The sequence below is a fragment of the Equus przewalskii genome, chromosome 12 (assembly GCF_037783145.1).
Source record: "Equus przewalskii isolate Varuska chromosome 12, EquPr2, whole genome shotgun sequence".
Taxonomy (NCBI): domain Eukaryota; kingdom Metazoa; phylum Chordata; class Mammalia; order Perissodactyla; family Equidae; genus Equus; species Equus przewalskii.
This window is the reverse complement of record NC_091842.1, coordinates 19,260,939-19,284,923: the sequence shown is the minus strand read 5'-3', so window position 1 is coordinate 19,284,923 and position 23,985 is coordinate 19,260,939. Positions and strand designations below refer to the sequence as shown.

Sequence of the window (23,985 nt, the reverse complement as noted above, 5' to 3'; positions counted from 1 at the left end):
TTTCACAGTAACTGCCATTTATTTGATTACTTTTTACATGCAAGGCACTTGTACTGAAGTTGGAAAGATGTTTTTTTATTAGGCTTAGTCTAAGAGGAGAGTCCAATGTGAAAATAGACCATACAATATGGTTTACTTTACCACGAGACACTGCACTGGAAGTGCCACTGGAGCCCAGAGGAAGGCAGGCTAGGACAGGTAGATTTCAAGGTGTCCAGAGTTGAGAGACCAGCATGTGCTAGGGCATGGGGTGTGTGAGCAAATAGTGTTGTTGGGATCATGGGGTATATGAAGAGGAAATTAGGAGAGGCTGGATGATGGGGTCCTTAAGGGCCCGGCTGGAAGGAGAGTTTAGGTATAATGTTAGAAGTGAGACAGTCTATTTCCATGATCAGTTTTGGTCACTCAGGCCCTTGAAGGTGGTAGACTAGAGGCAGGGAGGAGGCCTCTTGCAGGTAGGACACGGGCAAGCCAGGTGGGGGCAGTGAAGTTGAAAAGGAAGGTGATTGGATGTAAGTTGGGAGAGCTAGCATCAGGCAAGACTTTTAGTCTTGAATATTAGTTGGATGTTGGTCTTGGATGTTGGAAGAGCTAGCATCAGTAAGACTGACTAAATCTGGGTTTTATGGAACACACTAGGATTTCTTGTTTTCTGATTAGGCTGCTGCTGTTGCCATATGTCAAGGGATGGTAAAACGAAGACAACTTCAGTTTTGGAAATGGTAAGGTCCTTGCAGGACATATAAGTGAACACATCTTGGATTGAATAAGGCTTGAATTATAAGACTCAAGAAGACTTGGTAGAAGAGGGTTGAGGATGGAATAGGGAGCATCAGCATGTATTTTGTGGGAATGGTTGGCTAAACAAAGATGAGCCCACAGGATGCTTAGTGTTAGGGCTGATTCCCTATTTTGGGGAAGCTCAGCTTTCCTGGAGTCGTGAGTAGGCTTAGGAGCAGTCTCATGTGACCATGTAGCCTTGACAGTAGTCACATCTTGGCTTCTTGGTAGCTTCCTCCTATAGCAAACCACTTGTTTTCTCTTGTCGCTCTGTTGATCCAGTAGATCAGAATAGGGAAGTGTTAGACACAGACTGTCAGAATGAGATTGTACATAGACCCTTGAGGGAGTGTGTGCGGGGGGAATAAACACACTGCATTTGCTAATTCTTGTGTTACCTAGGTGGGGTTATTCAAAGTGAAGTCTTCACACAGCTTTGTCATTGTGGGCTGATGTATTATTGTGAATGGCACAGAACCAATCACCTTGTACCCTCATACCTGGATCCCCCGGTGTCTGATGATTTAACTCCTAAGTATGGGATACTGGCCCTTCTTGGGCCCTGCCTGTTGCTTTGCATAGCCCCCCCTACCCCCCAGGCCAGAATTTGGGTACAAAGTGTACTCAGGAAGTAGGCTTGGGATCCTGGTTCCCTAATAGCCTCTGGAAAGGCTCTTTAAAAGAGCTGTTTGCTAGAGAGAAATACTCGTATTTCCTGTTATAGGCAAGAGAAGAAACAGTAGAACTCATTTCCTAGATGTTTTTGTGGTTGGCATGTTTTCTGAGCGAAGTATAACCTATAACCCCTTCCTTCAGGGGGTGGGAGGGAGCAGTGGGAGCAACTAAGCCTGCTGGTGATGGTGCCAGTGCCAGAAGGAACCCTAGAATTACACTTGGTGGCTTGTGTTCTTCTGTCTTACGTTTAGATGATACTTCGTGTCTCTGAAAATTACTCTAATTTTACAATTACTTTTTTTCCTAGGGAAGAAAAATGAGAAGCCATATAGTCTGTTTCTAAATGCCTCTGACAGATCTGACCCCCCACAGTTCCACACCCTTTGTACATAACCGTATTTTAACTTTTAGACCTTGGTCACAGGGCTAGCTGTAGCCTGAAGGGCAGACCCTCTGGGGTAGCACTGGAGGAGTCACCAAATGGTGAATGAGGGAATGTTCCGCAGTGACTGTGAGGCAGAAAGGATGAAGTGTCTGGGGAGCCTGCTGCCCTGGGAACAGGCAGTGAAGTAGAGCTTCACCTGAGCTGCTGTGGCATTTGGGTATGTATCCTGCAAGTGCTGTCAGGCTGCGAGTAGGAAAAACAGAAGTGCAAGCTGGTTTTTCATATATTGTGTATAAACAGATCAGATTCAGGACGATTTGGCTGGAATGCCTGGAATGCCAACAGTCACGTGGGGGGCGGCTGCTGGGCAAGATGCCTCAGCTCTGCTCCAGGTCAGCCACCAGGTATGGCTGGGTTTCCTTCAGGGCGTGAAGGAGCAGATCCTTGCAGGTCAGGTTCCAGGCTGGAGCAAAGCTGAAGAGCTTCCTCATCTTTGCTGGATTGGTGATTTCTGCCCGCACTGCCTGGTACTGCTCCTCTGTCAGGACCCTCCCATACAGGGCATCCAGCACCCCATCCACGTCTGTGACCCGTGCGATGAGGGCTGCCCGGTGCTGGTCCATGAAGTGCAGTGCTAGGGGCAGGAGGGAGGAGAGCAGGTGAGCCTGGTGCCCAGAGAGGGTGTTGGGGCCCGTCCCTGCTGAACACTTTGCTTTCTTCAGAAATTGCTCTGAATGCAGCCCTAAGGGGTGAAGCTTAAGGTGGCGGCAGTCCACCAGGACTCTGGATATAGTGAGATGAGTATAACTTTGTCTCCCTTTCTTCCCCCAACCAGGTTGGGCCAAGGTGGGATTGGTTGGCCCAGCCTGCCCTCTCCCAGTGCTGTTGGCCTGGGACTGCAGATGGACTATGCTGGGGTGCTGTGGGGTGGGGCTGGAGAGGTGCCCAGGCAGGCGAGGTTGGGTGTGAAGGCCTCACCTATCTTGGCTGCCATCTGGGGAGGAGCCTTCATCAGGGCTGGTGTGGCACCAGGTTCTGTAAGGAAATCAGTTAAGTGCTTCCCTTCCCTTCCTCCGGTATCTCCAGTCTCTCTAGGGTCAGAGGCCCCTTGGTCCGGAAGCAAAGGTCAGGACCAAGAGCGGGAAGCTTCCCCGCCTGGCAGGAGGAGCTTTTCTTAGAGGGGAGGAGGAACAGGAAGCGAAAGAGCCCAAGGGGCAAACGTTCAGATTGGGGGTGTGTAGGGGAGAGGATACTGGAGGAGGGCCGGGGTGGGGGGTGGGGGGGCGTCGGGACCCCTGCCAGGCGTAGAGGGGGTGTGCTCACCCTTGCGCGTGATCTCCTGCAGCCGCTCTGCCGTCTCTTGCATGCCCATGTCACGCAGCACCAGCTCCGTGAGCTCAGCTCCGTACGCCTCCAGATAGAAGCTGACGAGCTTGTCGGTGAGGTCCATGGCATCCATGGTCAGCAGCGTCCCACGAGGGATGCGCCCGTAGCCTTCGCGCAGCGGCACTGAGAGCAGCTTCATCTTGAACTTCTTGAGCTCATCGGCGGTCAGGTTTTCCAGTGCCTCTAGGATGGCGTCGCGCGTGCGCCCCATGGCTCTGGGGTCCCCTGCTGCCGTTTCCGCCGCTGCAGCTCACTCGGAGAGTCCCTCGACCAGGAAGTCTGCTCTGAGGCGGGACCTGGAACTCCCCGCCTCTGCTCCAGCCCATATTGCCCTCCAGCATAGGGTGCCCCCGCCTACCCTGTCGGTACCCACCCACTAACGTCTGCAGACTCGATCCCCTGACCATCGGAGGGCGCCAGGATCGCATCCTCTGGCTTGTCCGCCTTCTGGCAGATCCAGCGGAGAGGGGCTTATGGGTGGCGCCTGCGTCTCCAGGCTTGCGTTAACTGCTAGCACAGACCAGGAACCTGGTTTGTTGGAGCTTCCAGGCTTAGAATCTTGGAATTCTAGAACCCTGAAATCTCTAGCTTTCCCTGAACCTTACCATCCTCTCTCACATGTCTTAGAACCATAGAATCACAGAATCCTAACAACCAAAACCGTGTAGCTTCCCAAATTCCAGATACTGGGGAAAAATGAGGTGTAAAAAAAAAAGTGTAGAGAACAGCTGTGTGTGCTTTCTCTCTCTGAGCCTCACTTTCCTTATCTGTGAGATGGGGAGAATAACACTCAAATTCACTTAGCAAATATTCCAAGGTAACATGGGCTACCTGATGGCTCCTGAAACTTTGCCAAATGTTTCCTGGGAGAGCCAGAATTTGGTCCTAGGAGCTGAATTTCTTGGGAAGTGATCACAAGAAATATTTGTAATGATTGAGAAAATTCTTGACTGGAAGGAAGTCATGGGTGGAGAGCCACTCTGGGCCCAGGTAGCTTGACCCAAAAGAGCAGGTAAGAGGTGGCACAGGTTGGTGTTGGAGCCCAAGCTGTGCCCAGAATCCTTAACTCACCCTTAACATGTGTGGGAAGGCCCCGCTGGTCTGGTCCCTCAGGACCTCACCAACTTTGTCTTGTACCACACCCTGCTCTCCATCTCGAAGTTCCAACCACAGTGACCTCTCAGTTCCTCAAATGTGCCAGGCTCCTTCACTTCTCCAAGCCTTTGCACATGCGCTTTCCTCAGTCTGCCTGACAAAATCTTGAAAGTTTAGGTCTCAAGTTAAATGTCACTTCCTCCCAGAGACCAGGTTTAGAATCCGTCCCAGACTAGTCATAATACCTGCTGCTTATTTGTAGCTTTCATAGCAATTGTGACAAAATTATAACTAACTCGGTGTATTTGTTTAGCGTCAGTCTTCCCAGTAGTCTGTAAATCAGGCCTGTCCAGATCACTGCTCTATCTACAGCATCAGGAGCAGTGTTTGACCTATAGCAGGTGCTCAATAAATCTTTGTGGAATCAATAATGAATGAACGGGCCTGGTGGCTCGATCGGGAAGATATCAGTAGTGAAAGGTGTGCCTTACATATAAGCTCTTCAAAGGGAGGCAGCTTCCAGGAGCTGAAGACCATGGACTTGAAGCCATACAGCTCCTAGTTTGAATGCTGGCTCTCCTTCCTAAGTGGGTACTGGGAATCCTTCATTTTTCCCTTCCAGCTGGGTGGTAACAATCACCATTCCTTCTGGTGATGTGATCCTGACATATTATACATTTATTGGGCATCCATCTCCTCACCAGAATGTGAGCTCTATGAGGGCAGGGACCTTGTCTGTCTTATTCATTGCTGAATCCCCAGCATCAAGAAAGTGCCTGGGACGTAGTAGGTGCTCAGTGAAGATTTGCTGAATGAAGGAATGAATGAGGCTGTATTACCTGCAGCATATTGTATTGAAGAGCTTCCAGCAGGGTAGCAGGGCCCTGCTCCCCATCCTCGTGCTTTTTGCCCCAGGTGAGCTGGGTAGTACTATGTGCCAGCATCCTCACCATGGACGACATTTTTGGTCCAACAGCCGGTGTTCCCTGGCTCATGGCTGTTTATTATCACTGGTCTTCATCCTTTCGGAATCTCCAACTCATTTTGTGCACTGTGGCCAGAAGGCTACGTCTTCCTAGCCTATACATTGATCCTGTCCCTCCCCTGCTCAGAAACCTCCCTGGACTCCCTAGGACCCTCAGAATCAAGTCCAAACTCCTTGGCTTGGCCTTCAAAGCCCTTGCCAACCTCCTCAGCAATACCTTCTACCCTGTTGGCCTCCGGACTTCTGCACATGTGGCACCTACTCTCTGCTTGGCGTCTTTTCCCCTTCTGGTGTGTTTAGTGAGTTCCTGCCTGTCCTCCAGCATTCATCAGGTGTCATTTTTTTCTAAGAAATAATGAAAATTTGAGCCCCTCTTTGGGCTATGATCCTTCACATGCATTATTTCTAAGCCTTATAATAATCCCTTTGGGATAGGGAATGGTAGTTTACAAATGAGAAGACTGAGCCTCAGAGAGGTTGAAGGCTTGCCCAAGGTCAGATAGCTGAGGAGGGGCCGTCCTGGTGGTTCAGTGGTTAAGTTTGCATGTTCTGCTCCAGCGGTTTGGATCCAGGGTGTGGACCTATGTACCGCTTGTCAAGCCATGCTTTGTCAGGCGTCCCACATATAAAGTAGAGGAAGATGGGCACGGATGTTAGCTCAGGGCTAATGTTCCTCAGCAACAAAAGAGGAGGTTTGGTGGTGGATGTTAACTCAGGGCTAATCTTCCTCAAAAAAAAAAAAGATAGCTGAGGAGATCATATAACTTGTCTATCTAGCCTCTGAGTATATCCCCTGTCTACTCTTCCCTGTAGACTTTTCTCTCCTCTCTGTGCAAAATGACAGGCTGCCCCTAAGGTGCCTCTATCACATGTTTGTCATACAGTGTGTCTGTTCACTCTACTATCCCCACCAGACTGAGAGCTCCTTGAGGACCCTCTCTGCTCCACTGTGCCCAGCACAGGGCTTGGTGCAGATCCAGCCTTGATAAGCCTTTATGGAATAACAAAAGTATCCTAGAATCTAGAATCATAGAAACCTGCACTTTTCACAATTGGTAGAATCTTAGAAGCTTTGGGTGTTTAAGCCATGGAATTTAAAAAAAATTGCCTGATTTAACCCCCACGCAGAGCAGAGGTCCCCTCGGCCACATGGTCATTTGAGTGCATCTCTTGAACTCTTGTTTGGATTGGGTGGCATTGGCTTTAAGTAAAACCAATGTAAGGCATTTCAACTGAAGCTTCTGGGCTGCAGGAAATTGCACCTGGGGAGTGTGTGTCATGACCAGGAGGAGAAAGTGGGCTTCTCCTCAAAACCAGCTTCCTGGAATGAGGGAGCTGAGGACATGTGTCATGGTGTGTGACATGGTTCTCCTTCCCTTGTTCCTGCATATCACCACCCAGGACGCTTCCTTTTGGGCCCAGCTTGCTGCTGGTATCCAACCCCAGTCACATTCCTGCTCACACACGTTCAGACTGAGGCACGGAAGATCCTGGCTGTGATTTTCACCTGACATCACCTGAGATCATGCCTGTGGTGTGATATCATAGGGAGGCAAGGGACAAGGGGCTGGGGAAACACAGCCATCTCCCATCGAACTGGAAGCCTCACTCCTGCAGTGGTTTTAGGCTGGTGCTCAGTGAGAACAAGTGACACCTTGTGGCAAATCGTAGATTCTGAATTCAGAAGGGAACAAAGTTTTTGGAGAATCTATTTTATTCTAAAAAGGTGTAGTAAGTATCTACTAGATGCCCAACCCCATGATAAATGCTGGTGCAAGACAGTCATAATAGCAACAACAGCTTCTGGTTTTTGAATTTACCGTGTTCCAGGCATGTGCTGAATATGTAACAGGCACCTTCTCATTCAATTCTCCCAACAACCCCATGAGGTATGTGTATTTATCCCACTTTACAGAAGAGAAAACCGAGGCTCTCAGAAGTTACGCTGGAAGCCTACACTGGTAGTAAATGAGGAGATACAGATGGAACCCATGTCCGTCTGACTCCTAGGCCCAAATTCCAAACAGCATCCTAAAAGTCCCACTCTGTCCTCAAAAATTGACACATTGCTCAGAGAGACTATGTATATGGAAACTTACGCCTCCTCTAGACTGTTTGCAAACACCCGTGGGAAGGAAGATGTTGAAATAATAGTAATGATAATATTAACTCCTTCCTCTTTGCAGAATGCTCTAGAACTTACAAAGCACATTCAGAAGATTTTGGAATAGTGGGAAAAGCAGGAGATGAGGGGTGTCAGACCCACTCAGATTTGATTCCCAGACCCTCTACCTCTTAGCCATGTGACGTAGGGAGGTCACACCTTCCCTCTGGGGTCTGTATCCTCTCTCATTAACGTGCTCACCTCACCAACCCATAGGGAAGCAGTGCTATGACAAGGGCAGTGACTTGCCCAGGGTTTCCCAGGGAGGTAGAGGCAGAGCCTCCTCATTCCTGGAGGCTGCCAGGGTGCTTTCCACCTGGGGAGGTGGGGAATGGGAGCCTTGGGCAGCTTTCTGGGGAGCCCTGGTAATCCCTTCTCCCTTCACCCCCCTTTTCTGGGAGAAGTGCTCAGAGATCTGAGCTTTGACCCCTGGCAGGAAAGAACCTCCAGGTGTCCCCTCAGGCCTACCCTTGCCCCCTGGACTAGAGCCAGAGCAGTTGGTGGTGGTAAGATGCGTCCTGGATGTGACCCCCTCCCACCCAACACAATTAACCCTTTGATTGCTGGACCCAGATTGCTCCACCTGGGGCCAAAAGGACCATAGACTCCTGGGACATGGGTCAAGTCACTTAATGTCTTTGTGCCTCATGGCCTCCCTGTAAGATAGGAACAATGATGGGGTTGTTGTGAGGTTATAAATGAGGTTATGAGGCTGTAAATGGATTAAGAATTGTGAAGTGCTTGGAACAGGCCTGGCACATAGTAGATGCTTTTGTCATTGTTAAAGTCTCTGAGCCTCGCTTTCCCAATCTGTGAAGAGGGGATGATGTTATTAACCTTACAGGGTTGTGGGGAAGATGCATTAGAACAATTAGTAATAATAATTGTAATAATATCAATAGTCAACATTTTTTTAATTTCTTTTTTTTTTTTTTCTTTGCTTAGGAAGATTCATCCTGAGCTAACATCTGTGCCAATCTTCCTCTATTTTGTATGGGGATTGCTGCCACAACATGGCTGCCTACAAGTGGCATAGGTCCATGCCCAGGGAACCGAACCCAGGTCACCGATGTGGAGCACGTCAAATCTAACCACTAGGCCATGGGGCTGGGACCCTACCCCCACTTTTTTTTTTTGAGGAAGATTAGCCCTGAGCTAACATCCACCGCCAATCCTCCTCTTTTTGCTCAGGAAGACTGGCCCTGAGCTAACATCTGTGCCTATCTTCCTCTGCTTTATATGTGGGATGCCTACCACAGCATGGCTTGACAAGTAGTGCATAGGTCCACACTGGGATCTGAACCGGCCAACCCCAGGCCGCTGGAGTGGAACGTGAGAAGTTAACCGCTGCGCCAGCCGGCCAGCCCCGATAGCCAGCATTTATTGAAAATTTTCTATGGGCCTGGCATTGTTCTAAGAGCTTTACCTGAATTAGCTCGTTGAATCTTCATAACAAATCCAATAGTCTTGATGATAATCCTTAAATGATCTCATTTTACAGATGAGAAAATCAGGTTAAGTGACTTGCCCAAACAGTGAGGAAAGAGTGAGTCAAGATTTGAACCTGGGAGGTCCTAAGCCCTTGGGTGCCAGCACACCATCCCTGTGTTCATTTAGTATATTATCTTGTTTAATCCTCATAACAACCCTACAGGGATGGTATTACTATACTAGTTTTCCTTATAGCCTAGCTAAAGATGCTGGAGCCCAGAGAGGTAGGTGAGCTTACTGGGGACACCCAGCATGAGCTTGTGATGTCAGCCTTCAGGAACTGCTTCTTTCTACATTTATCCAATACAAGGAGCTCTCATCTCCCATAGCACTTATCACTCCAGCTGTTAGGAAGCTCTCCCTTAGGAGAAGCTGAATTTGTCCCTTATGAGCTCTGTGGGTCCTAGGGACCTCACAGAATTCCATCTTAGGGTCAGCAACACTAGTCTTTATCTCCTCCTCCCTTGGACATAGCCCGTTCTTGTCCTTCAACCTGCTGTAGATAATCAGTGTCCCTTCCATGGGTCAGAGGTCAGACCTGACCCATTTACTGAGATGGATTTAGTTGATTGTCACCTCCCTGTCCTGGGCACCCATTCCTAGTGACCAACACCTTCAGCCCCAGCCTGGCAGTGATGGAAACTCCAGGTGAGAGCTACATTCAGGATACTGACTTTCTGAGCTGAGTGAAGTGGCTTGCGGTTTCAGAGACCAGCTCCAGATATGCTCTCATCCCCACACCCTTCCTGTTTGATAACCGAAGGCCAAATCTGAGCCATCAAATGGCAGAGAGGAAATCAGAGACTTAGAGATAAAGAGAGTGGGGAAATGAAACTTCCCTGGATTTTTCAGGGTCAGTAAAAAGTTTGAGCTCCCTGAGACTCCTCACACACCATGAGAATTAAATCTGTAGTCTTTTGTATAATTAATTGCTCTGATCCAAAAGAATAATAAAATTTCTCTTATCTCTTCCTGAGAGACCCAAATGATTATAGCCTGAACAAGGTTCCTAGGTTAAACCCACAAGGTGCCAGGAGCCTGGAGTGGCTTCCTAGAGGCCAGCATGCAACATACAGGCGCTTCAGGCATTCAGGAAGGAACGAGCCCAAGAACTTGCAGACAAGTCCAAAGACTTGTCATAAAAGCCAAGATGTGCAAAGAGCTATCTGGCTCCTGGGGAGATTTGTTTACCTGCCAAAGAGTTGGAGTAAGAAGACTTAAGGAGGGGAGGGGGACAGCTGCCTCCTTCCCCCTTATAGGCAGGAAAAATAATAATTCTTCCCTGTTGCTCACCTATGGGGTGTCTGGCTACTCTCAGGACAATTGACCTGGCTCTCATGGCATCATCGCGGGGCACAAAGGGGCCAAAACATTTACTGTGAGATATTTACTAAGAAATCTCTCTTTTGGGCTGGCCCCGTGGCCGAGTAGTTGGGTTTGCACACTCTGCTTTGGCGGCCCGGGGTTTTGACAGTTTGCATCCTGGGCTCAGACATGGCACTGCTCGTCAGGCCACGCTGAGGCAGTGTCCCACATAGCACAACCCGAGGGACTTATAACTAGAATATACAACTATGTACTGGGGGGCTTTGGGGAGAAGAAAACAAAACAAAAACAAAAGCAGAAGATTGGCAACAGTTCTTAGCTCAGGTACCAATCTTTAAAAAAAAAAAAAGTGAAGTCTGTCTTTGATCCGGAACACCTCATGGGCACATCTGGGATAAAATTAATAAAAATGAACATTAAAAACCCAAGAGAGAGACAAAGAGGGAGTCCAAAGGGGGAGATTAAGAGACTGAAATACAGAAGCTCAGACTAAGAAAGACAGAGAGGGAAAAATGAGTAAATCCAGGTAAAGATGAGAGAAAGTCTGACTGAGAGGCCGAAAGAGAAGGATTGAGTTTGAGTGTTTATTCATTCGTGGAGTATTTATTGAGCACCTGCTGTGTGCCACATATTTTATTCTAAGTTGGAGACAAGCAGTGAACAAAATCTGTACTCTGGTAGGAGGAGACATACCAAAAACCAACGAGAAAAATATATTGCAAATCGGATGGTGATAAATGTTACGGAGAAAAATAAAGCAGGGAAGGGAGATATGAGATTTAGAATCAGGACATTAGGAAGAGCCTCACAGAAAAGGGGACACTGGGGAAGGCCTGAGGGAGAAGAGGGAGGAAGCCATGCCCTCCTGGGTATGAGTCTTCTAGGCAGAGGGGGCGGCAAGCGCAAAGGCTGAGGCTGGAGGGAGCAGAGGGAGAGGGGTGGGAGATGAATTGGGTCAGATTGGTGGGGCCTTGTAGACCAACAGCCAGGACATGGGCTTTTATTCTGAATGAAATTTAAACTGAGACTTGAAGGGTAAGCTTACAGGAAGGCCTGAGGCTCCCAGGGCAGAATCCACTTCTGGGCTGCACGCTCTGGATTCAGTTGATTCATTTGTTCAGCTGTCCCTGTATCCTTCACTTTCCAAGCATTTAGGGGGGCCCATTTTGCCCCGGGGGTTGTGCTGGGCACAGGGAAAAGACTCTGCCCTCAGATCTGGAGGAAGAAAGCTTTTCAGGGTGGGGTGAGGTCCTGTCCTTTGGCGGAGGTGGAGATGATACTGTCAGTGTGAACTTGGAGAGCCGTAAGCTTGGGGACTGCGTGGGTGACAAGCTGGGGAGGGGCCACAGGCGGGGAAGAGGGAGGCTGGAGAGTGTGGAGGTGGAGGTCAAGGAGAAAGGGGAGCCTCCCCCCAACCATGTTTCTGTCTTTTCTGTGGTATGACGAGCCCTGTCTCCCTGTTGGTGCTGAGCTCTGACTCCAGGCTGGGCAGGGGAGGGGACAGTGGGATGTGCCAGGACAGGTGGCCTTGACATGTGATGCTTGTCTGCTGACCACTTAGTCCTTACTTTTAGAACGGTTTCCAGAAGTGATGGGAGGAGGTGAGCAGGGCAACTAAATATAGTCCTGGGGCCAGTGGTCAGTCTGGGAGGGTCTGTCTGCTTTTTACTGCATGCCCATCACCCGTGGGGTCCACTGCTAGCTGCCCCTGTGAGTCCACTGTCTTTGCTCTGTGCTTGCTGCTGGCTCCTTACCCATCTTCTGAGAGAGCTCCGACCCCTCTACGGTTAGGCCTGACCTTGACTGGGCCTCCTGGGAGTTTCTTTTTGCTCAAGATCTCCAACAAAACCTGTGAGTCCTGTGGGTCCTGTGGGCCTGGAGATATGTGGGAGGCGAGGGCTGGGGATCCTGGAGAGGTGAGTGAGAAGAGGGTAGGAGAATTCGGGGATGGGGCTGAGACCTGGGGAAGGACAGTAGGTAAGACTGTGTTTGCAACCCGGGGTGGTGTTTAGGAACCGGGATTGAGACCAGGTCCCTGACAGGGGCTATTTTCGGGGCTGGGGCTGAGAACTGCAGCTGACGCTGCCTTTGGGACTGAGACTGAGTCCCCTTTCCCTCTTGGCCAGAACAAGAGTCCTTTCCTGTACAGCATGTGAGATCTTTATAGGCTGAGGCTCCCCCTCCATGGCCGCAGACCCCATTGGGGGCTGAGGTAGGCCGGGCTTGGGGCCGCCAGAGCCTCCCTGACTGACCCCTCTTCTACCCAGGCCCGCCATGTCTGCTGCGCCCGGACTCTTGCACCAGGAGCTGTCCTGCCCGTTGTGCCTGCAGCTGTTCGACGCGCCCGTGACCGCCGAGTGCGGCCACAGCTTCTGCCGCGCCTGCCTGAGCCGCGTGGCAGGGGAGCCAGCGGCGGACGGTACGGTGCTTTGCCCGTGCTGCCAGGCACCCACGCGGCCGCAGGCGCTCAGCACCAACCAGCAGCTGGCGCGCCTGGTGGAGGGGCTGGCTCAGGTGCCGCAGGGCCACTGCGAGGAGCACCTAGACCCACTCAGCATCTACTGCGAGCAGGACCGCGCGCTCGTGTGCGGCGTGTGCGCCTCGCTCGGTTCGCACCGCGGCCACCGCCTGCTGCCAGCCGCCGAAGCCCATGCGCGCCTCAAGGTGCGGGACCCCGGCGGCACTGGCCAGGGGCGGAGAAGGATGGGACTGTTGGAAGGGGCGGGGCCTGGCCGATCCCTTCGCCGCGTTAACTGGGACTCCGAGCTTCAGGCCAAGGCGCTTGGAGTTTTAGGGGGACGTGGGTGGAGAGAGGCGGCTAGGGAATGTGGGGCTGACGAGCTGAAGGGCCAGCCGGGCAGAGATGGAACCCTTGAAAGGGTGCGCCAAGGAGAGGTTCTGGCGGGACGGACGCGGCGGAAAGCTAGATTTCCCAGTGTCAGCCGCTGGAGCGCGCCCGGAGATGCGGCGAGGGGCGCGGCCACAGAGCGGAGTCTGATAAGCTAGGGGCGGAGTGGAGGGCCGAGGCGGTGCCTGCGGCCCCAGCGTGCCGGCACGGCTGATGGGCGAGGGTTCCCGGAAGAGTAGAGGCGCCGGGCTTGGGGCGTGGCTGGCCGGCCACACAGCTGCTGAGCGGTGGCCCAGGCGCCCCCGGAGCTGTAGAACTTGTGCGGACCTGTCAGTCATGAGATGGAGCCTAACCGAAGGGGAGGCGGGGAGGACAAGGCACGCCTGGGCACGCACCTCGTACGCAGGCCCATGTTGGCGCCAAGACCCAAGTCCAGGCTGTTTTTCTGGCTGGAGCTGGACGTCCTGAGCACTTCCAGAGCCCACACACCAGCTGTGAGCGCCCCAAGGTTGGCGATCTCACAGGTGCCCAGCAAAGGCGCCCAGACATTGGTAAATGGAAATGTAGGCACACACTGGCTCGTACATATCATAGGTGTGGCAAATCACATGCATGTAGCTACGGGAGGGTATATGTCCACACAGGCCCAGGAAAGTCTGTCATGAAGCATTTAGTGGGCTGTGGAAGAATAAACGACAGGTGCGCAGGAAGTGGGGGAGGTGGGGTCTGGAGGCATGGAGAGGTCATTGGTTCTCGAGGTGGAAAAGCTGCCATCGTCTTCTCGCGACTAGTTCTTGGGGTGAGCTTCTGCGGATTATCTTTGCCCGCAAACATCATTGTTGCACTGCCTCCTCCTTGGCCCCCGGACTCCTAGGCGGGGTAGACCCTGGTTCTCAGGCTGGTATTCGAGGCCCCCAGGCTCCCCCAGGGGCCCAGCCTCACTGTCCCTCCCACCCCTGTCTTGCCCAGTCCAGCCCAGTGCTGGCTGGTGGTCTCCTAGCCCAGTGCAGGAGCTTCCTCCTCCCAGGAGCCCTCCCAACCCAGGCTCACCTCTGCTGCTAACCCAGAACTCCTAACCTCGCCCGACGGCATCTGCAAAGGGAGAACAGAGTCTGTGAAATGGGACAGGACCTCAGTGGCCCAGGAGCCTCGAGGGGGCAGGTGGGGTGGGATACAGTCTGCCAGGGTCCTCATCAGCCCAGCCCTAAGCTGCAGGGAGGGACTGGCCAGAGGTCTGAAGGGGGATCTCCAGGAGGAGCCTGAAGGAGGAGGGGACAGGAAGGTTGGGGAGAGACTGGGTCCTTGGCAAGGTAGAGGGGCTGAGTCCAGAGACCATGCGCCAGACTCAAGGGTAGACGAATGGGATGCCCCGGCTCTAGGGACTCACTGTGGACCCCCTGAAGTTGTATTGCCTCTTCCTGCATGCCCATGTCAAGCATCACTGCTGTGAGCTCAGCGCCATACTCCTCCCGGTAGAAGGAGACCAGCTTGCCAGTGAGGTCCACTGTGCCGAGCGGCCCCCTGCGGGATGTTGCGGAAGCCTTCGCGCAGCTGTGCTGCCCCAGCTTCAGCTTGAACTTCTTGAGCTCATCCACTGTCAGGTTCTACAGTGCCTCCAGGAGGGCATCTCGAATCTTCCCCGTGGCTCAGCCCTGCTGCCTCTGAATCTTGGATGGTCCCGTCGGTTTGCAGCAGGCAGGGCGGTTGCCCCGGAGGAAGTCCCGGGGAGGAGACTGACCTGGCGACTGGCCAGGGGAGCCCGAGGTCCAATCCTGCGGCTCCTACCGGGCAGGGATTCTCTAGCAAACTGTGCCTAGAGGGTCTCTGAGTTTTCCGAAGGAGGAGTGGGATGGGCGGGCGCCAATTTGTCACAACCACAGGTGAGGTGGGGATGAATGTTCCCATTCCTCAGGAGAGAAAACTGAGGTTGGAAGGAGGCAGGACTGGAACCATCTGATTGCAGGGCCATGCACCTCCCAGCCAAGAGTGGCTTGGCAGGAGGTGTTAGTAGCTCGCCCATACCTGCATTTCAGGAGTCACAAACTGACAGACCTAGGGTAGGATCCTGCCCACAGATGTGTTTGGTTGGTCAATGCACTGGACACTTTTATTAAATTGCCTGCCCCTAGAGCCCATGGGTGTGCAGGGAGGCTGATTGGGGTGTTTTGCTAGTGTTCTGCTTTTAAGTATAGGGTGAAGCCCAGGAATAGGAGGAGTTTGCATTTCTTCACGTATCCTACAACTACCCCCTGAAGGCTGCTATGTCCCAAGCCCTGTACCTTTCTGGTGGAGACCAAACTACATTTGTGTTTGTCATCCTCACAAAGACCTGTGCTGGGGGCTGACTGCTGAGGGGATGGCGTTAGGGAAGGCAAGGCTAGGGAGGAGTTACCAAAATAGGCGATGGGAGGGCAAGCCACTGAGGACAGCAGGCCCAGTACTGGCAAGGGTCTGGAGACCTGTGAGTGGGTTTGAGGAATGATGAGATGCTAGCTAGCTGGAGGAGGAGCTGGCATTGAGGCTGAGCCAGAAAGGGTAGGTTTAGGGGTGGGAGGGGTGGGTTGGGGGTGCAGCATCATCACTTCTTTATGCTCCACTCCCAGACGCAGCTTCCACAGCAGAAGATGCAGCTGCAGGAGGCGTGTATGCGCAAGGAGAAGAGTGTGGCTGTGCTGGAGCATCAGCTGGTGGAGATGGAGGTGAAGGACTCAGCATGGCAGAGCCTGGGGACTGGGTGTCCAGGCTGGGGTTCCCCAGCCAAGTGGTTTTGCCTGTCTGCCCCCGCAGGAGACGGTGCGTCAGTTCCGAGGAGCTGTGGGGGAGCAGCTGGGCAAGATGCGGGTGTTCCTGGCTGCCCTGGAGGGCTCCTTGGACCGTGAGGCAGAGCGTGTGCGGGGTGAGGCAGGGGTCGCCTTGCGGCGGGAGCTGGGGAGTCTGAATTCTTATCTGGAGCAGCTGAGGCAGATGGAGAAGGTGCTGGAGGAGGTGGCAGACAAGCCGCAGACTGAGTTCCTCATGGTGAGCACTGGGTGACCTTTCCTTTCTGCCCCTCAGCCAGGGTTGAAGCCCCAGAGATCTCCTCTCATTGTCAGACAGGGACCCTGAGGTCTAGAGAGGGGCGAGGACAAGCCAGGGTCACACATCAAGGAGGGGTGGGCCCTGGGACTACTGTTATGCTTGTTTAGGTCAGGCACTGCACACTGCACACAGACACCATAGCTGAGTGGGCACCGCTCATATCATAGACGTTGTAGGTTTGTATATTTATTAGGTCAATCTTCTAACAGACAGAATTCGTTTCTTGGGGAAGGGGTTAGCTTTTTCTAACTCACACAGAGGTAAAGGGCTATGGGTGGCCTTGAGTTCCAGATTTCCTTCGGCTTTTCCAATTCTTCCTGACCCCACACTCAACTTTCCTGAGTGCCTCTCCTGCCCGCCTCACCTCCATTATCTTTCTGTCTCTCTCTCTAGAAATACTGCCTGGTGACCAGCAGGTGAGATCAACTTGGCCCTGCCCCTTTCCCCAACTTGCCCTAGTCTTCCAGGGACACTGGCTGGCTCGCCCTCTACTCGTGATATGTCTGTCTACTCCTGTTCAGTCCACTTCGATTTCCCTGCACTTGGTGTTAAACAGAAATGAACCTGACCTGGTCTTTCTCCTCAGGGACCTCCCAAACTGGCACTGGGGACAGACGTGGGCAGGGACACGATGTCATCACTGTGTGCTTAGTGCTGCTGTGGAGGAAAGGGAGTGGCCAGGGCAGGCTTCCCAGAGGAGTGCACATTTGAATTGGATGCTGGAAGAATGAACAGGAGTTGGCTAGATAAAGAGTTGGGGGAAGAGCATTGTAGGTAGAGGGAACAGCAAGTGCAAAGACTGGTAAGGGGAGAGAAGATGAAACTAGGGTGGCAAATTGTGAAGGGCTGAGGACTTGGACCTTATCCCAAAGAAGGTTTTCTGTTTTTTTTTTTAAATTGTGGAAAAATATACATAACAAAGTTTACCATTTGAACCATTTTTTAGTGTACATTTTAAGTTCAGTGGCATTAAGTACATCACGTTGTTGTGCAACCATCATCACCATCCCTCGCCAGAACTTTTTCATCTTTCCAAACTGAAATTCAAGTGGAGGAGTGTTAGTTAGGCTGTGATGTGGGGGAGATCCTGGAACTGTCCTCCTCTCCTCCGGGTACTTCCTCTTGCCCTCCCCCAACCCCGCACCTCCTCCAAGAAGTCCCTTCACAGACATCTTCCCCACCTCCCTACTCCCAGGCTGCAGAAGATCCTGGGAGAGTCACCACCACCCGCCCGTCTGGACATCCAGCTTCCTGTCATCTCAGATGACTTCAAATTCCAGGTGTGGAGGAAGATGTTCCGGGCTCTAATGCCAGGTACTGGGAAGGGCCAACTCCAGGTTTGTGTTTGGAACTGTGTGGTTGATGGCAGGCCCCAGTCACATACAGAGAGGCCTCCCAACTGGGGAGGTTATTGGAGAAGGTGCCCATTGCCCCTTTACCTCTGGGGTTCCCCCTGTGCCCTCGTAGCCTGCACTCAGAGGAGAAGGACCTTTGAGGGCAGGGGGTTTACAGGTGGGTGACTGACACAGAGAGGATGCTGCTTACTGACAGGGTGCTGCTGCTGCTGGCAGGGGAGGCTGAGACCTGGGTTTCAGCCCCTGACTCCCTGTGTGATCCCTGGCCAGTCCCTGCCCCTTCAGGCAGTGGAGATGATAAACCCGGCTCAGTGGGGGCTGAGGATCTGCAGAGCTGGAACCCTGGGGACTGGCCTGGGTCAGACACTGACTCTGGTGGCCTGTGGCTGGGGAGGCCCAAGGGCTCAGTCTCCCTTCTTCAAAGATAGAGTGCATTGGGTGCTACAGGTTTACAGAACTCTAGGATGTGTACACATGGCTGGTGTAGCCCTCACTGCCATGGGAAGGTGGGAATGGAGGGACCTCTGTTTTAGTCAAGAGAAGACTAAGGCCCAGAGACTGGGTCAAGACTGACAGAGGTCACACAGCCAGGTGAGGTGGGGGCTGGCCTAGAACCAGGCTTCCTGACTCTCTCCTTCTCTGTGACCTGGGGCCTTTTCTGGGCCTGGGATGGTGAATTACATGACTTGTATCAACTTAATCCTTTCCACGACCCTGGAAAGAGGCAGGTATGTCCTCATTTTACAGCTGGGCAGAATGAAGCCGAGAGAGCTAGTCTTTGGCCCAAGCCAGTAAGCAGAGAGGGGCTCACTCCTCAGAGATGTTGGGAGGTTTAGAAGAGACAAGGTTGGCCCACAAATTGGTTGGGAGCAGGCTTGCGGAAGGCAAACACGCAGGGGCCTGACTGGTCTCCCTCTGGTAGCCCTGAAGGAGCTGACCTTTGACCCGTGCTCCGCCCACCCGAGCCTGGTGCTGTCTCCCTCGGGCCGCCGCGTGGAGTGCTCCGAGCAGAAGGCGCCGCCGGCCGGGGAGGACCCGTGCCAGTTCGACAAGGCCGTGGCGGTGGTGGCGCACCAGCTGCTCTCGGACGGGGAGCACTACTGGGAGGTCGAGGTGGGCGACAAGCCGCGCTGGGCGCTCGGCGTGATCGCGGCCCAGGCCAACCGCCGCGGCCGGCTGCACGCGGTGCCCTCGCAGGGCCTCTGGCTGCTTGGGCTGCGCGACGGCAAGATCCTGGAGGCGCACGTGGAAGCCAAGGAGCCGCGTCCGCTGCGCACCCCGGAGAGGCGGCCGTCGCGCATCGGCATCTACCTAAGCTTCGGCGACGGCGTCCTCTCCTTCTACGACGCCAGCGACGCCGACGCGCTGGAGCTGCTCTTTGCCTTCCACGAACGCCTGCCCGGGCCCGTGTATCCCTTCTTCGACGTGTGCTGGCACGACAAGGGCAAGAATACTCAGCCGCTGCTGCTCGTGGGGCCTGATGGCGAGGAGGCCTGAGGCCCGCCGGGTTGGGGAGGGGTTCGGGGTCCTGGCGGCTGGCCTGGGGCCCGGAGGGAGACGGGTGGGAGGAGGGGATGGGGGAGGGGGCGATGGGTTGCCAGGCCCGAAGGCAGGGCCAAGGCGAGTGGGGACTGGGGCCTCAAAGATTCGTGAGAAGTTGGGGGTTGGCACGAACAGGGGACTGCAGTGAGGGTTAGGGTGGCAGTGGGGAGGGGAGATCTAAAGTCGGGTCAGTGAGGAAATCCCAGTTTGGGAAAGAAAGGCCCAGGGGTTCCAGGAAGAAACTGAGGCTGAGAGAAGGAGGGAAAAGGGTCATTGGTCTGGGAGCGGGGGTGGGAGGGGGGCTGATTGAGAGGAGGAGCTGGAGAACTCTGCGAGAAGGAGCCCCTGTAGCCTCATTCTCCCCTCCTCCTTGGGGCCTCCGCAGGGGTCCAGACTCACCGTACCAAAAGGCCTTCCACTTAGTGGTTCTTCAGCTTGGGCCTGCATCCACATCACCTTGGCAAAGTGCATAACAGGGACTTGTTAAGCCCAGATTGCTGAGTTTCTGATGCCGTAGGTCTGGGGCTGGTGGGCTGGCAAAAAATGTGCCTTTCTATCAAGTTCCCACCTGATGCAGATGCTGCAGGTCACAAGTGGGGTCCCACCTGAAGGACAGCTGACTCAGGCACCCACCTGTTCAGTCAGCTACTTGTCTTGTAGAGGCGGTTATCAGATAGCTGTCAGCTACCAGGCATAGAAAACCCAAAATACAGTCCTCAATTCAACGGCCATTTAAAAACTGCCAGAGCCTATGTTGGGTGAATAAACCGATCTCCAACTTGTTTCCCTTTGCTTCTAGAATATATTTGCTGAGTGTTTTGGGTGTTGAGGAAATCTCCCAAATTGCCGACCAAGAGAAAGAGCCTGATGCTAACCCCATGCCGGGCCCTGCTGCTTGTGGAAAATAGAGAGCTCCCCACCCAGCCCTACAAGTTGGCCCCTCACCACTAACTTGCTGGTTCACACCTTCTTTGCTTTTGGCTCAAAGGTCTATTTCTTGGGCTCTGGAGTAACTGTTGAGCTGAGAGTGAGAGTGCCCTTTCCCTGGAGGGAGAGGACTTTGGGCATTCGGGCAGGTGGGACTGAGCCTGCTGCCCCTCCTATCCTAAGGGAGGATGATGGCCTGGGGCCGTTCCATCTCACATGATGTTGCTGGGATGCTGCTACTGCTGTGTGAAAGGGCATCGGGACCCCTGGCAACTAGTGCCAACTTGGGGATTTTCTTGGGGGTGGGACTAAGAGATAAGGGGGAAAGGAGGGTTGTGGGTGGGGTAAGAAAGGCCTCAAGATGTGGCTCAGGGGCACTCCTGACTGTGTCTCCCAGAGGAAGGTCTGTAGGGCCCTGGCTCTGGGAGACAGAAGAGAGGATTAATTTGAGAAGCTCTTTCATGCTAGAAAATAAAACAGTAAACTAAAAGGATTTTTTGGTTGTAAAATCCAGCACCAATAATAAAAACAATTGTATTCTGACTCCTTCCTCATTAAATCTGTATAAAGAGGCAAATGACCTGTGGCTAGGCAGTAACCTCCTTATGGCCCTCCCAGCCTTCAGTCTTGATGCATCTTTCTAAACATGCAGATGTGGTCACATGATTCACTCGGTCAAAACTTTCCACAACTCCTTGTTGCCTACAGGAGGCAGCCCCAGGTCTTGGACTTGGCTTCAAAGCTCCATGCGAGTCTCCACCCTCATCTCGTGCCACACCCCCACATACATCTCCACTCTGGCCTGACTGAGCTTGTGGGGTCCTTGCACCCGCCCACATCACACACACAACTCTCGGCTAGGAATGCCTTGTCCCTCCTCTTGTCCTATAGGACTCTCCTGAAGCAGTGCCATTTCCTATCCAATCTTGACCCCAGCACCTCCTTACTATGTGCACCCACTGCACTGAAGCCTTGTCATGTGTGTCTGGGGAGGACTTATGGTGTCCAAGGGCCCAAAGCTTATTTCTGAGGAAATGGGTATTGTGAGAAGCAGATGTCAAGACAGGAGTAAATGTACAAGGACTTTATGAGGGAAGATGCCCTCGTGAGAGAAAATAGGGCTGGCGGATTGTGATGGCAGTCTGACCCTGAGTGAGTGAGAGAGGGAGGGAGGTGGGGTGGAAGTCCTCTCCTGTTGTGAGGACTCTTCCACAGAGCTGCCCCGGAGAGGAGCCCTGTGTGTCCCTGCATGCACATTGCCGGCTCGGAGCAGCCTCTGAGAGCTGGGCTTTGACGTAGCGCACAGCTGCCAAGGGATGGCTTTCACAGCTCTTCACCTGCAGCTTTCAGTCATTTACTCCCCATTGTTGGAGTTATATCAGGAAACTTTCTTTTCATAGCCACCACAAGTTCTTTCTGTATGAAGTTACCCTGGCTAGAGCTGTGTGCATTGACGAAAATGACCCTGCAACCTTCCCCATGGCTGACTGGGTGAGAGATGAGGTCCCAAGCCAAAGGCTGTCATGATGGGGCGAGTTTGTGGGAAACTCTGCCTAATCAGGGTGTTTCTTGTTGGTTGGTGGCTGCCTGGCCCAGTCAGAATCTCCCTAGGGACAAAGGAAGGTGCGGTGTGAACAGAGAAGTGGGTCCCTCTGGTGCTTGCATCCTAGAGGACCAGAGTCTCTCCTTTAGCGCGTTCCCCTTGTGGAGGCTCTGGGCACCCAGTGCAACTGGCTGCTGAGTGATTCCTGTGCCTCCTGACTTCCTTGTGAACAAGAACAAACTGTCACCTGCCACAGCCGCGCTAAACTGCAAGCAAAAACATTTATCATGGGGCTGGCCCGGTGACGCAGTGGTTAAGTGCGCATGTTCTCCTTTGGAGGCCCAGGGTCCACCAGTTCGGATCCTGGGTGTGGACGTGGCACCGCTCATCAAGCCATGCTGTGGTAGGCGTCCCACATATAAAGTAGAGGAAGATGGGCACAGATGTTAGCTCAGGGCCAGTCTTCCTCAGTAAAAAGACGAGGATTGGCAGACGTTAGCTCAGGGCTGAGCTTCCTCAAAAAATAAACCAAAAAAACCCCAAAAAAACCCACCAACATTTCTCGAGAGCTTGTTATGTGTCAATGACTTTATATTCAACATTTCGTTTATCCTCACAATGCTAGGCCTCACAGCAACTAGTGCCCCCTAGGCTCCATTGCCTGTTCCACTGGGGTTCAAGTACTTCCTGGAACATCATGGTACCACCATGAAGGACCCGAGTCCACAGGTGCCTGGTGCATCTTGGAGTATCAATTTTACTCCAAGATTATTCTTCTTTTTCTTGGTAGTGATAGTGGTGGAGGGACAGTTGTGAAATTTAACTAATAAGCAAACATTGAAAACATCATGTTCATATGAAAAGAAACATAGAGTACATAATTAACATAAATTTTCAATATTAAACAAGAAATGTCTACGGAGTTTTGCATTGGTGCTGGCTGTTTGGATCTAGACTTCCAGACCCTCAGGGATATGAGTTCTTAAAATTATTTTTAAAAATATAAATAATGCATGAATATACTTAATAATATCTTACAAATAAGGGGAAAGTTCTCTTTGACCATGCCCCCAATCCTGATTTCTTCTCCTCCTCCCTCATCAGAAGTAATTCCTGTTATCAGTTTCGTGTGAGTAGTTTTCCAGGACTTTCTCCACATATATATGTCCCACAGAAAATATATAATGTGTTTTTCCTTTGCTGTAAGTGATGTCATACTTTACATTCATATGACATGTTATTCTACATACTCTGCAACGTGCTTTTTTCATTTAGTCGTATAGTCAGGAGATCTGTCCATGTTACTGTACAGAGCGTACCTTCTCCTTTTAGCTGCTGTGTGTATTCCACTGTATGAATGTGCTGTTGCTGCTTACTCATTCCCCAGTTAATTGGTATTTGTTTCTAATTTTTGTTATCACAAACAATGCTGCAATGAACATCCTTATACACGCCTCCGTGTGCCCATGTGCAAGGGTTTCTCTAGGGTGGAGTTTCTGTGTCCTAGTGTGTGTGCCTTTAAAATTTTAATGATGTCACCATTAAATTGTGGACTTGAAGAAAAAGTGGTGGCTTGAAGGATTACATGGATATGAAGTGGTTAAAACTTCAAAGTGATGGGAGTTGAAGGAGTACGTGAGGCAAATATCTTTTATCATTGGTTTCAGCCATGCTCTGGATGATTGCATAGCTTTTTCGTCATTTCTAGCTGTAAGAACAGTCTCATTTTCAGGTATGAAAAAGTCCAATTCAGCATAGTTCAAAATTTCAACACGAGATCCAGTTTAAAGTGAGCTGATATGTACGAATATCAAATCATTATGTTGTACACCTGAAACTAACATAATGTTATATATCAATTGCACCTCAATAAAAAGATAAAATAAAATACCTATTATTTGTACAAAAATGATTCTGGATGGAGATATACCAAAATGTTATCAATCTTTATCTCTGAATGATCCTATGACTTATGATTTTTAATATTTGGTTATATATTTTTTATGATTTAGTAAATGAATTTACTTTTAAAAGGAAAAAAAATAAAGTGCCCTGAAGTGGAAAAGGGGGGAGGACCTGTCTTTCGCTCTCCTCTCAGTCCTTCTCCTTCCCCAGAACACTCCACCCCGGCTCTGCTGGCTCCTTCAAGGTTAGGGTTAATTGGAGGAAAAGGGGCAGAGTGACACGTGACTGGTGTGGCTATCCTCTGGGACGCCTGTCACGACAGCATTCAAATATTGCTGCTTTGATGGGAGATGGTGTTGGGTTCTTCAGAGATGATATAGGCGGATTCTCTCTCTTTTTTTTTTTTTTAAATTGAAGCAGCATTGGTTTATAACATAAAAATTTCAGGTGCATATCATTATATTTCAACTTTTGTCTGGACTACATCGTGTTCCCCACCA

The 23,985-nt window shown here is 51.8% G+C and overlaps 2 protein-coding genes across 3 annotated transcripts; one reads left to right on the top strand and one right to left on the bottom strand.

The window, feature by feature from the left end:
* LOC103547248 (apoptosis-associated speck-like protein containing a CARD) lies at positions 1-3,899 on the bottom strand. 2 transcript variants are annotated; one of them, XM_008514343.2, is made up of 3 exons: positions 3,164-3,899; positions 2,819-2,875; positions 1-2,474 (listed from the first exon to the last, which is right to left on the bottom strand). In XM_008514343.2, exons 1-3 carry the CDS (start codon positions 3,435-3,437, stop codon positions 2,218-2,220), a joined length of 588 nt encoding a protein of 195 aa, XP_008512565.2. In that variant the 5' UTR covers positions 3,438-3,899; the 3' UTR covers positions 1-2,217. The 2 variants fall into 2 exon arrangements, with proteins under 2 accessions (XP_008512565.2, XP_070424041.1); XM_070567940.1 differs by lacking the exon at positions 2,819-2,875 and having other exon boundaries at positions 3,164-3,562.
* Positions 3,900-11,851: 7,952 nt separating this feature from the next.
* Positions 11,852-20,580, top strand: TRIM72 (tripartite motif containing 72). The gene is made up of 7 exons (XM_008514345.2): positions 11,852-12,138; positions 12,555-12,951; positions 15,739-15,834; positions 15,923-16,153; positions 16,607-16,629; positions 17,409-17,527; positions 18,491-20,580. Exons 2-7 carry the CDS (start codon positions 12,562-12,564, stop codon positions 19,063-19,065), a joined length of 1,434 nt encoding a protein of 477 aa, XP_008512567.2. The 5' UTR covers positions 11,852-12,138; positions 12,555-12,561; the 3' UTR covers positions 19,066-20,580.
* The last annotated feature ends 3,405 nt before the right edge of the window (positions 20,581-23,985 follow it).

Coding starts and splice junctions, on each gene's coding strand:
- LOC103547248 (XM_008514343.2), bottom strand. CDS start 3,437: ATGGGGCGCACGCGCGACGCCATCCTAGAGGCACTGGAAAACCTGACC. Junction 2,876..3,163: donor GCAGGAGATCACGCGCAAGG/GTGAGCACACCC, acceptor ATTTCCTTACAG/AACCTGGTGCCACACCAGCC. Junction 2,475..2,818: donor CCAGATGGCAGCCAAGATAG/GTGAGGCCTTCA, acceptor TCCTGCCCCTAG/CACTGCACTTCATGGACCAG.
- TRIM72 (XM_008514345.2), top strand. CDS start 12,562: ATGTCTGCTGCGCCCGGACTCTTGCACCAGGAGCTGTCCTGCCCGTTG. Junction 12,952..15,738: donor AAGCCCATGCGCGCCTCAAG/GTGCGGGACCCC, acceptor CTCCACTCCCAG/ACGCAGCTTCCACAGCAGAA. Junction 16,154..16,606: donor CGCAGACTGAGTTCCTCATG/GTGAGCACTGGG, acceptor CTCTCTCTCTAG/AAATACTGCCTGGTGACCAG.